This window comes from Natrix helvetica (assembly GCF_964273705.1).
Source record: "Natrix helvetica genome assembly, chromosome: 4".
Lineage (NCBI taxonomy): Eukaryota > Metazoa > Chordata > Lepidosauria > Squamata > Natricidae > Natrix > Natrix helvetica.
In genome coordinates, this window is record NC_138550.1 from 25,574,642 (window position 1) to 25,588,431 (window position 13,790).

The following is a 13,790-nucleotide window of genomic DNA, read 5'->3' on the forward strand; positions in this document are numbered from 1 at the left end:
TGCCAAGGGCCCAGTCATGACCGTGTAATTACGGGGATGCTGCAGCAATTGCACCTTGGAAGGCTGGTTGTAAATGTCCAGAGCAGTCATAACTTCAAACAGTTGCTGAATGAGTGGTCATTAACCAAGGATTGCCTGTAAAACAATCAAAGTGCAGAACTAAATTTAAATACAATTAATGAGAAAAACAAATGATGTTTAATTGGATGCAGTTTTAGTTCATATTTTGATTCTCTTGAAAAACATTATTTTGACAAAATAAATACTTCCATCAGTGTCGTGACAAACTATTTTGTGCAAGAAAGAAAAATAATGTAATATTCAAATTATATTTTAGAACAGAAATAGATTGTTTCAGCCTAACAATGTTTAACAGAGAAACATGTGGATTACTATATTCCTTTGAATCACAGAAACATAATCTGTTAGCATAAACTGCCTTTATTAGTGTCATATCTAAAGCTGTTGATATTACATTGAGACATAAGCATGAATACCCTCCTATACTTTGAAATCTTAGGTCCTGCAAAAACAAATCCAGATATTTCAAATTGCTGGTCTGGGCGAATTAAACAAATCTTAATCAGTAATAAGCAAGCAGAGTTTTCCCTGTTTGAAAAATGTAATAGGACAGGAGTCTGTGTGCACACGTGTGTTTATGTGTGTGGTCCTTGTATTAAACACAGAGATCATAATATCACCATGATGCATTTCTTTCAATCCCATGAAAGAACAAGTACCACATGTCTTAAGCTATAAATTGTGGAGCTATAAATTTAAACATTTATCAGAGAGGGGGGAAAGAAAGATTTAATATGGTGCTTTGCTTTATTACTTTTCTTTGTGATGGAAATTACGATGCAACACCAATCCTTTAATAGGTTCTTGTTATAATTGTTAGGGAGAGAATGAAAATTCCTTTCAAGTGACTTAATTTATTTTTCCCATTAGTGACATTGTTGTTCATAATAATTCAGCAACTAAGTTTGTTTTTATTTAGGGAAAAAGGAAATGGCTATGATGCCATATTTTATAATATATGACTCTGTTTTTAGAGGAATTATCTTCATAAGTGTATATTGCAAGTATTCAACTTAATGATATAACATTTCAGTTAATACGTGTTTATATACAATACATATTTTATGTATTATGTACAGAATATCTTAAAGTGAGATCTCATGACCCTGAAGAAGCTATTAGGCATGATGTTATTGTATCAATAGTTACTGCTGCTAAGAAAGATCTCCTACTTGTGAATGATCATCTGCTTAATTTTGTGCGAGAACGGACACTTGACAAACGGGTAAGTTTGTTGGTTAATTACAGACTGTTAATGGCTAAGCAGTTTGTTAAATTTGTTTTTAAGAAATCCTTTATTGTTAATGTCTTCAATAGCATGTTCATATACTTTGATTTCCTACTCTGCATGGATACTTTTTGTATAGTCAGTCCTAGACATGAGCCCCAAATTTTTGTTGCTGGGCAAGACAGTTGTGGGTTTTGCCCCATTTTATGGATCACAGAGATGTTGCAACAGGCGTAAGTGTGAAAAATGTTCAGTACCATTGTAGCTTCGAATAGTCATTAAATGAATGATTTTAAATTGAGAACTTCCTGTACAAAACCTGCTTACACTTTAAGATACCCCAGTAAACTGTTTCTTAGAGTTATAGACTTTTGACCCCTACAAGAATATTTTGCCGTTCAAAAGGGCCTTCTGTTATATCTCAAGCAGTGAGATATTATTTCATGTGCATAAATCTTATTTTAATTGACATTGACTATGTTGTATGAACTGTGTTTCACTTTTTATGTTGCAATTTGTACTTCTCTTAGACTTAGAACATCAATAGTAAAAGATTATTTTTTTTTACTCTTAGCAGGCTGTTGCATTCCATGTACTAAAGAATTTTTCTGAAATCCTGCCATGATAAATTTGAAACTGTTTATCAGAGGTGTGCAAAAAAGTTAGTGGTCAAAACAGATGCTCTGACTTTGAAATGAACAATTCTGAGTGAATGAACTGGCGTTTTGAATAGTTCTTTTTATGCATATAGTAAAAATATTGCTGTATGTTTTCAATGTTCATAGTAGCCTTTTTAATAAACGGGGGGCTCTCATTATGTATTATTATTTTAGTGGAGGGTGAGAAAAGAAGCTATGATGGGACTTGCACAGATATACAAGAAATATTCTTTACAATCAGAAGCTGGAAAAGAAGCTGCTAAACAAATTGCTTGGATTAAGGACAAATTATTACATATATATTACCAAAACAGTATTGATGATCGGTAAGTTATCTTCAGTTTTTTAAAATAAAAAAGATACTTCTGTCCCAAAGTTTGGAAAATAATGACAAAAAAGGAAAAAGTGAGACATAATGCAGGAAGAAATATACTAGGAGGTCATTTAATTCATACGAATTTCATTTATTTTTGAACAACATTCTGAACATTGCATGATCACCTATTTTAGAACTCTAGAAACTAGACATTATTAAAATAAATATCTGGACTCATCTTTGACATGTTATTAGATAGTATAATGCTGTTCTAAATCTATGTACAATCTTTTTTTTAAAAAAATCAGTGTCAATACAGGTGAACTGTACCATAGAATTCTTAAGGTTTCCAACTGTATTAACTAGATTGTCCAAACTCTGAGTTTGTGTGATGTAATATTAGTTATACATTTATATTAATTATTTTTCCACTTACGCTTGAAGCAATTCTATAATGTATTTTTGCTCTGTTGTTGAAATGGTTTTTAAATAAGTTCAAAATTTGAAATTCAATAAAATCATTATTTGATAATGACCTATTCTGTTTAAAAATAGCTTTTAAAAAGCCCCAATTTATTAACTCCTAAAATCTTTGAGAAATGTGGATAATTTACAAAAAGAAATTTAGTTTTTGAGTGAAAATGGGAAAAATGGTGGCACATGAAACATTAGGACTTGAATAATAACTATTGGTGACTGGTAATTACTTTTACTTTACTTTTATCCAGTCCCTTTTTCATGTTATTCAAGTTGATAATTGCTGTGCAAACTATTGTTATGTTGTATCAATGACTCCCATTGCAGTGTTCCCCCACTGCAGGTGATCATGGCCTAAGTTTTGATTTCAATATTAATTTTGATATTTTTCTGAAACTTGTTATTGGTAATTTTCTTTTAGATTGCTGGTAGAACGAATCTTTGCTCAGTATATGGTTCCACATAATTTGGAAACAAATGAAAGAATGAAATGTTTATACTACCTTTATGCAACACTTGATTCTAATGCTGTTAAGTATGTATTCAATTACAGATATGTAGCTATGAAATATTTTGATTGCAAATGTAATTGATAGTTTTGATTGAGAGAAATATAGATTAACGCCAATTAATTTTGCAAAGGCCTTTATCTTGTTTTTCAATAGTTTATTATCAAACAAATATTTTCTATTTGGAACTACATTTTTAGTTCTTATTAGTAAATAAAATGCCTCATTAAAAGTATGATATATGCTCATTATGCACATATCTTTCGACCCTTTAAAAAATCTTTCCATTTCTTTAATTTTCTATTCAACTTTACTAATTATGTATAGATTTGAAGGAGGCAGGTGGTAGAGAATGGTGGTAGATGGAAAATCTGTTTTTGCCAGTGGGGTATGTTGCAACAGTGAACACATACACTTGCATATAGCCCACTTCTTCATTTCAGTTGAATTCTCTTATGTCATTAAAATAGGAACCATTCTTTATTCTTTAATTGATAACTTGAATCTTTTGTATGCTTGCTTTAATGGATTATAATTCTAAAGATGGAGATATCTCCACATAAGTGCCTTATAGGTAGTCCTCACTTAAGGACCACATTGATTCTAGGTATCTAAAGCTATGAATTATTTTTCTTGTCTAATTAAATTTATAAGCCCAAAAAGATGGTGGTATCTATTATTTGAAAGGAGAATCCTCTAACCCAAAAATACTTCTTGTACATGGTTTATATCACTATTATGGGAGCAGCAATTCAACATATGTTGAACCTACCAGACAACTTTTAAAAGAAGTTTGGTAGTGAATGAAATTAGAGACAAGTGTGTTTTTATCTAGTATCTGTAGTACATGTAGTCCTCAAGTTACACTAAGAACGTGGACTGGAATTTCCATCACTATGCAATCCACTTGAAAAGCATGCTGTCATGGGATCACATTGCTTAGCAACAATAGGAGGAGTTTCTTACTTATAAAATTTATAAGGTCTAGTCAGTTTCAAAGAAGATTGTTACATCACTTATTTTTTATACTTTGTTATTTTTATGATTAGGGCATTGAATGAAATGTGGAAATGTCAAAATTTACTGAGGCATCAAGTAAAAGATTTGGTTGATTTAATCAAACAGACAAAGGTAAGTTCATTTTCTTCTGAATTTTTTATATGTAACTAATATTTTCAAGATTTCCGCTTGAATTTTATTTCACTGTCAGAAGGAATACTTTTTGGATTTATTTTTAAAATGATAATATGAAAGTAAAACTTTGCTATATGCCAATGTTTTCTATCCTAAATTCTTGAAATAATTTTAGTGTGCTTACTTTTGTGGGAAACTGTCTTAAGCCCATTTATTTTATTGACTTAGTTAGTTTAATATCATGCTTATTCATCCTTAAAGCAGTTTACAGATGAATAAATAAACAGGTAAAAATCCAGGCAGCAACTTGAAACTAACAAATCTCTTTGATGTCCTTGCCCTTTAAATTATATAGAAAGATATAAAGCAACACATCTACTTCCAATATTATATTTACTTTCACCAATGACTTTCATCCCAATATAAGATCCATTGCAGTAGCAAGAGCACCCTAGGGAATGATTTACTTTCTGATAAAGGATATTCTCTCCATGGAAGCTATTTTTTTTAATAAATAAGGCTTCTATCACAGACATTTTATAAGCATGCCCAATTTCTACTACAAAATAAAGATACACTTCATAATATGGCACGCACCATTAGGGCATGACAAACTTTCTCTCAATATATTATGTTTCAATGAATATTGGATTGTTCCATTTTTCTTCTGCATGGTGTGGCTGATCTTCTTTGAAAGACTCTGTCTTAGGAATTATTTTCAAACAGCAAACCTATATTTTAAAAACCTTTAATGTACCAAGAAGAGGTTCAAATTCTCAATAATAATGGGTATTTGTACACTCCAGTCTTCAGTTGCTTGCCTCTCGTGTAAATGGCTAGAAATAATGCCATCTTAAGAAAACCTGTACCAGTTTTCAAGCTTTCTCCCTGCTTCAATCACAGTGATAACTAGACCTAATTCTGGACTAGACCAGATATTTTGCTAGACTGTCTTTTCCCTCCCACCCACTGCAAGAAAACCTAGTGCCTAATCCACTAGACTGAACTTATTATATATATGTTGGGGGGGGGGGTTCTTTCTTCACATCTAGTTGAACTATTGTCACTACAACTTTCATCTGATTTCCAGCTTTTTGTCACTAAAAATTAGAAAATATCCATTTAAAGTCCATAAAAAACTATATATGAAGAAGTGTTGCCTTCTCTAATTTTCATTCACAACTATTTGAAGTTTGGGTGATGCCAAATGAATGGCACTTATACCCAGTCTCTGAAGTTTCAGTCATTGCAGCATCCCTGCGGTTATATAATCAAAGCCTGCCCATACTTAAAACCACAGAGGCACTTCAACCCCTTCACTTCACCCACCCTCCCCCCATCTCTCCTCTTTTGGTTACTATGCACAATGGCAGCCCTTGGCAAATTGTCTGCTTTGTAAGATTCTGAGGTCTTTTGAAATTTCAAGAAATGTCTGCATCTGCCATTCTCCAAATCATGTATGCCATTCTTCTGACTTTCCAGAAGGCCTCAGAAGTTTTCCAAAGGCTTTCTGAAGCATCACAAGAACATTGGCAATTTGGAGAATGGTAGGTTCAGTCTTCTTGTGAAGTTTTGGAAGGCCTCAAAAGGCTGACAAGCATTACAAGAATGGCCTGCACTATTTGGAGAAAAGCACAAGCTATCTCGAGAAGAAGGCTTGGCATGGCCAACAGCTGCCTCACATAGGTCCAGGTCAGGCATTCTTTGTCATCAGCAGAAAAATGACAATGAAAGTCAGCTGAGCATGGCAGGACATGCAGAGCACAGGATGATTAAAACTTTCCAATGTGGTGCTTGGCTGACTGGCTGTGGTGTGGGAGTTGAGGTGGTAATCCTTGGTGGTGACTGTGCTGACAGTCTGGCCTCTATTTTAGTCCCAGTGTCACTGCTGAGAAGTATTGAGGATATTTTAATATGTGAAAAATATAGGTGGGTGGGAGAAGTTGAAGAGGAGGCAGACCCTTAACTTACTGAAGATCGGGTCTGGTAGTGGTTTAGATCATGTTGGGTTCTCACCTAATAATCGGTGGGATTTGGTTAACAACAGCAATAGGGACTGCTGGGATTGCCATAACTAAGCAATGCAATCATGTGACATTGTGCTGTTGAACCGCATTGTTAGCAACAGAAATTCCAGTCTCAATTACTGTTGTAACTTGAAAACTACTAGGGTTCAGGTTTATAACTATAATAATAATTAGGGTGATATATTAGAACTTTAACATAATCCAATAGCAGGACTCTTCAGAATTTCTATGAAGAACTACACATTAAAAAGTATTTTCAATAAAAAAAGTTTTGAGAATATATTTCATCTACATGTCAGCAGTAATATAAAACACTCCGTATTAATATTATTTCCTCATATTTAATCTGATATGTATTATTTCTATATTAAGAATATTTACAGTCAGATGATATCAAGTCATAGTAGGATATTTTTAATATGTGAAAGCACATATATGTATGTGTATGTTTACATATTGGTCAGTGAATCATAGATCTGTTGAAATACATTGCTTAGCTCACATTAAGGGGATTTGTTATGGATTCAAAGATCAAAAGTAATATGTGGAATATTTTCACATTTATCATGTTCCTGAAACTATCAAGGGCTATAGAAATGTCAAAAATATTTGATGTCCTTCAGCCTGTTAAAGCAGCAGAATCCATGAAGTAGTTTACCTAAATTATCTCTGAAAGTCTTTAAAGCAGATCATGCAGAATTCTGACAGGTAATCATGCTTTATTTTGTCTGTTCTTGTCTGATAAGGAATATAATTTAATTCCAAGAAACTACCCCATTTATGTTTAATCCCCTGCAAGACTTTGTGGACATATCCTTTCCTATTTCAAGTTCAGGATTTATAGGCTTTTTACGATGGTCTGTATTGTTAGACAGTTCTGCAGGTTAGCTCATACTCTCAAAACATTAAAAATTGCAACTCAAAATATTGTCTTTTTCATCTTTTTCTGCTGGTGAAAATATGAAAACTGAGTACCTTACTCAGTATATTTAAACTTTAACATTTTGAGAAATTTAATACCAATCTGGTTAGGCAAGATATTATAACAAGAAATCCCAACAGCTTTCTGCTACTGATCATATCTGCTAAAATCTACATTGATCGCTCTATGGTATGCTAACTAAGTAGCATGTTCCCAGCATCCCCAGTTAATCAAGGAGTCAATTTCAACTAAAATTACATAGCCATCCATTTTTCTAGGGTTTCTTTGTAATATAAAGTACAGCTAAAAAGAGTGGGGGGGGGGAATCAATGAATTCTTAGAATTATGTTGCATTTAATGCAGAGTTCTAAGTTACTTAGAACTTAGAACTAAATAACTTAGGACTTATACATAGATGTACCCATCACCCTACATGTCCTCTATCTTCTCCCATTATTTCTGATTGGTGATTCCATCAAGTTATTTATAAACATTACAATGCTTTAGTTATTACTTCTACATGGAAAATATCCTGCTTAAAACCACATTTTAAAGAAGTTTGCCTTGTTATGTGCCATGCAATATATAGGGAAGCCATTCTTGCTTAAATTTAGTTAAACTACTGCTCTGAATTTCCCCCAAAATAAGACAGGGTCTTATTTTCCTTTGACCCCTGAAATAAGTGCTTGGCCTTATTTTCAGGGCGGTCTTATTATTTTTGAGGTGCAGGAGGCAGAGAGCATTGTAACCTCATGGCTGCTGTTGCTGCGTTGCAATATTTTCTGGGAGGGCTTATTTTCGGGGGTGGACTTTTTTAAGTGAATACTCTCAAAAGCCCGATTGGGCCTATTATCTGGAGAGGTCTTATTTTCAGGGAAACAGGGTATTATTAATTTTCTTATTGCTGCATGTTTCAAAGTTTGATTTCAAAGTTTGATAATGTACATATCTTTTTTGCCCTTGGGTGCCACAGTGGTCCTCATGGCCTTTAGCATATATGTTATGCTATTGACATTGGAGATTCAAGAATTATAGGGCGCTCGTAAAATGATTACACTGTAGGGTGTTAATCCATTCCCTCACGGTTTTATTTATATTTGTATTTAGATTGTTTTTAAATGTTTTACATTTCTTTTAATGGATTGTTTTACAATATGCCGTACACAGTCATGATTGTGAGATGGATCAGTATATAAATTTATTTGATAAATAAATATATGTGAATAAATAATAAATTGTTATGGTTATTTAGTCTAGAAATATAGTAGAAAAACTGGGTTTTCAATTAAACTTTGTTTTTAAAATATTTTTTTAAATAATGCTGGATATTTTTCAGTATTTGTTTTTTATTAATTGATTGATTGATTGATTTTCCACATTCATGAGCTGCTGATTTCCCTCAGAGAAGGGCTGTGGGTGCTATATTAAAATGTTAATATATAAAAACAGTATATAAAAGTTGAAATTATATAAGTAGACAAGGATGATGACTATCCCAAAGGTGCTTTTTCAAGAGGCAACTGGACATTCTTTGTTTTTCTTTGAAGACATTTTGCTTCTCATCAAGAAGCTTCTTCAGCTTCTTGGATGAGAAGCGAAACGTCTTCAAGGAAAAACAGAGACCAGTTGTCACTTGAAAAAGCATCTTTAGGGCAACCATCACCTGGATGACTGAGAATCTCCATAGACAAGGATAATGATTAAACACTATTAAAATTAACTTAAAAATGGGGGGGGGGGTGCTCAGGCACTAGACAGCCCCACGGCTGTGTGCTCTTCTGTGCTCCCCGTGCTCGGCAGCAGGGCCATATTTTGACTCCTGTTCAGAAGGCTAGGAAGTAGAAGCCAGTCTCACCTCTGGGGGAAGAATATTCCCCAGGGTGGGGCAACAGCAGTGAAGGCTCTCTTCCTGGATCCTGTCAATCAGAATTCTTTAACTAGTTGTAGATCTTCAGAGGTTTGAAGTTGGGCAACATGCTTTATGACAGTGTTTCTCAACCTTGGCAACTTTTAAGATATGTAGACTTCGACTCCCAGAATTGGAAAATCGAGAATCACTGCTTGGGGAGTAAGGTTTTGCTTTTTGTCATTATTCTAACTTTCATTTGTGTTCACTTTGTATGATAAATGCATCTGGTCCATGTATTTTTTTTAACATATTTCTTCCCGTGTCTGCTCCATCGTGTTTCCCATCGTGATGTAAAATAAAAATGAAATTTTGCCATGGTTTTCAGCATTTTTAAAAGCCTTTGATTCAATAGGTGGCAGCACCTAGCTGACCTTTGCTAATCTCAGAAACTAAGCAGGATTGAATGGGGAAACCATCTCAGAACTCCAAGACTATAGGCTAGCATTCAGAAAAAGTCATGGGCAAACTAGTCCCATAAGGGTGCCAAGTAAACCACATGGGTATACTTATTAAAAGTTAACTTCAGTTCAAGATGGTTGTTTATTTTTCAGCATTGAATATGTAAATACATGCATCTTGCTTTAAATAAGTACATATTTATTGTTGGCTTTTGTTATGGTTTTTTTAAATAAGTTGTTGATTAGACTGTTGGTTTCTGTTGAAAGGATGAAGAAATTATTAATGAATACATTATATATTTCTGCTACTTTTTGGTCTAAGAACTATTTTTCAAAAATTGCAGTAAAAGATAATTAATTTTGTTACAAATGCACAATTGTCTAGTTTACTTGAAAATATACAATAGATTAAACTAAATTTAAAACAATCTTTTGACACATTTCCAGTTCTGTATAATGTATAATGTACCTATTACTGAAAGTGTTTAAAGTATTAAATTGTATTATAAAGCTTGTCATTGAACACCTTTTTAAAATTTCCAGTCAGATGCCAGCAGCAAAGCTATATTCTCCAAAGTGATGGTAATAACAAGTAAGTTTTTTTCTGTATTTTAACTTTAATTAATGAGAAAATATTACTTATGTATTGATATTTTCAATCATTCTGTTTTTTCCTACTTTGAGAAAGTAACCTTTGAAATGAATTAAAGCAAGTTGAATAAAACTAATGTTATTTTGCAATCTAATACAATTAATACATTAAAACATAAATAGATTCATTTTTTGATTGATTTAGTTGAAAGTTTGCCTCTCTTAAATAGTTTGTATGGAATTATTAAAGATATTCAACATTGTGTTCAGGTTTGAATATTATGATTAGAATTTCTAATAATATTTTTAGGCTATAGATCTATTATTAAATATCCAAAGTTAGAGGTATTTTTTAAACAATAGCAGAGAAATACTGTATAGCAATACATTAGTTAAATTCTGCTGGGAAACAATATTTTAGCATCTTTTAAATTTAATTTTAATTTAATGCTTCTAGACCGTCCCCTCTCCCGAAAGGGACTCGGGGCGGTGTACAGTTCATCCAAAATATAACAAGATACAATAAAATTAAATATGTACAGTTGACATGGAGGAGGTTAAAATGCCGTTAAAAGAACTGTACAAAGCAGATATAAAATAAATTCAAACCCCTAAAAACAAATACAGTAAATTAAAAAACCCCTAAAATAACCAGATATAGTACGTTTGCCAGGAGGGACAGTTGAATTATGCCAGGCCTGCTAATCGGAACAGGTGAGTCTTCAGTTTTTGCCGGAAGGAGCGGAGGTCAGAAGTGGTTCTAATGTCGGGGGGGAGGTCATTCCAGAGGGTTGGGCCCATCACAGAGAAGGCCCTACTCCTCGGTGTCGCCCGCCGGCATTGTCCAGTGGATGGCACCAGGAGAAGTCCCTCCCTGTGTGAGCGTATTGGCCACAGGGATGTATGTGGGAGGATGCGATCCCGCAAGTAACTAGGTCCCGTGCCATGGAGCGCTTTAAAGATGGTAATCAGCACCTTGAAACGCACCCAGAAAACCACAGGTAGCCAATGCAGCTCGCGCAGGAGAGGTGTTACGTGGGAGTACCTCGTACTCCCCATCACAGCCCGCGCAGCTGCATTCTGAACTAACTGCAGTCTCCGGGCGCGTCCCAAGGGCAGCCCCATGTAGAGAGCGTTGCAGTAATCCAGGCGGGACGTCACCAGCGCATGAGTGACCGTGCGTAGGGCATCCCGGTCCAGTAGGGGGCGCAATTGGCGCACCAGGCGAACCTGGTGGAACGCCCCCCTTGCCACGGCCGCCACATGGTCATCCATTGACAGCCGGGCATCAAGGAGGACGCCCAAATTGCGCGCCCGTTCCACAGGGGGCAATTGCTCGCCCCCTATGGCCAGCGATGGAATCAGCTGGCTGAATCGAGGTGCCGGTAGCCACAGCCACTCAGTCTTGGAGGGGTTGAGTTTAAGTCTGTTGTCCCCCATCCAGACCCCGACGGCCTCCAAACACCGGGACATCACTTCGACAGCCTCGTTGGGGTGGTTTGGAGTTGAAATATACAGCTGAGTATCATCAGCGTAGAGGTGATACTCAACCCCAAAACCATGGATGATCTCACCCAGCGGCTTCACATATGTGTTGAACAGGAGAGGCGAGAGGACCGACCCCTGTGGCACCCCACAAGTGAGTGGCCTCGGGGTCGACCTCTGTCCCCCTGTCAACACACATTGCCTCCGGTCGGAGAGGTAGGAGCCGAACCACCGCAAAACGGTACCTCCGACTCCCATCCCCTCCAACCGGCGCAATAGGATACCATGGTCGATGGTATCAAAAGCCGCCGAGAGGTCTAATAGGACCAGGATAGAGGAACAACCTCTATCTCTGGCCCTCCAGAGATCATCAACCAACGCGACCAAGGCTGTCTCTGTGCTGTGCCCAGGTCGGAAGCCGGACTGGTGCTGTGCCCAGGTCGGAAGCCGGACTGGCGTGAGTCTAGATACTCGGATTCGTCAAGGTGTCGTGGAAACTGCTGGGCCACCACATTCTCAACAACCTTCGCTAGAAACGGAAGGTTGGAGACTGGACGATAGTTAGCTAGCTCCATTGGGTCGAGTGAGGGCCTCTTAAGTAAGGGCCTCACCACCGCCTCTTTCAAGGCGGTTGGTAAGGATCCCTCACCCAATGAGGCATTCACCAGGCCCAGAAGCCAGCCTCGTGTCACCTCCCAAGATGCCAGTACCAACCAGGAGGGACACGGGTCCATTAAACGTGGTGGGTCGCAGCCGTCCACGCAACCTATCTAAATCCTCTGGGGCAACAGAATCAAACTCCTCCCAGGATGGTCTCACAAGACTCGCTGTTGGCGGCTCGTCTGGTCCACTGAGTGGGGCCCATCCGCTCCGGATCTGAGCGACTTTGTCCTGCAGATATTCCCCAAATTCCTCTGCTCTGCCCTGTAAGGGTGCTCCCTGCGTCCTCTGTGACAAGAGGGAGCGGGTCACCCTAAACAGGGCGGCAGGGCGTTATCCGCGGACGCAATAAGGGTGGCACAATATCTACGTTTGGCCGCCCTTAATGCCACCAGGTAGGTCCGCAAGTAGGATCTTACCTGTGTTCGATCAGATTCGGAGCGTGAGGACCTCCACCTGCTCTCTAGACGTCTCCTGTGGCGCTTCATCACCCTCAGCTCCTCGGTATACCAAGGAGCCCGGGTGGGTCGCTGCCGCAGGAGAGGTCGCAAAGACGCAACCCGGTCCAAGGCCCCAGCCGCCACCCTATTCCAGGCGGCCGCTAGGTCCTCCGACCGAGCGCGGGTCGGCTACAGGTAATGGCCCAAGCTCCGTCTGGAACCTATCCGGCTCCATCAGGCGCTTGGGGCGGTACCAGCGTGGACCGTCTGGTCCCGCCTCCTCGCAGTGGGGGGTAGCGCCAGGGAAGTCAAGCCAGAGACATGAGTGATCTGACCATGACAGGGGTGTAACAGTAAAATCCCCTCTACCCAGATCACTCGTCCACTGCTCAGATACAAAGACAAGGTCCAATGTGTGGCCTCCTTCGTGTGTGGGGCCCTGAATTAACTGGGTCAGGCCCATGGCTGTCATGGAAGCCATGAACTCCCGAGCTACCTCAGATGCTGCTCCCGTCGACGGCAGGTTGAAATCCCCCATGACCATAAGCCTGGGGATCTCAACCGCCGTCTCCGAGATCAGCTCGAGGAGCTCGGGCAGGGCTGCTGATGTATAGCGAGGAGCCAAGTATACAATCAGCAAACCCAACTGCCTCCGTGGGCCCCATTTCACACCAAGGGACTCACACCCGGATATCTGAGGAACAGTGAACTCCCTCGGCTCTAGACCTTCCCGTATAACTACCGCCACCCCACCACCCTTACCCAGGGCCCGAGGCTGATGGAATGCACGGAAACCTGGTGGGCACATTTCCACGAGGGGTAAACCACCCTCGTGGCCCAACCAGGTTTCCGTTATCCCTGCAAGGTCTAGCTCCCCCTCAGAGATCAACTCATTAATGAGGGGGGCCTTGTTGGTTACGGACCTTGCATTGCAAAGCATCAGCCGTAGGCCCG

General features: G+C 38.2%; 1 protein-coding gene across 1 annotated transcript in view; it reads left to right on the plus strand.

The window, feature by feature from the left end:
• The window catches only part of PDS5B (PDS5 cohesin associated factor B), a 77,782-nt gene that overhangs the window by 37,111 nt on the left and 26,881 nt on the right, over window positions 1–13,790 (plus strand). Inside the window, exons 11-15 of the mRNA XM_081952916.1 lie at window positions 1,161–1,306; window positions 2,143–2,294; window positions 3,183–3,296; window positions 4,320–4,401; window positions 10,204–10,252. Of these exons, the coding sequence (XP_081809042.1) occupies window positions 1,161–1,306; window positions 2,143–2,294; window positions 3,183–3,296; window positions 4,320–4,401; window positions 10,204–10,252 (543 nt within the window). The remainder of the gene's footprint in view (window positions 1–1,160; window positions 1,307–2,142; window positions 2,295–3,182; window positions 3,297–4,319; window positions 4,402–10,203; window positions 10,253–13,790) is intronic.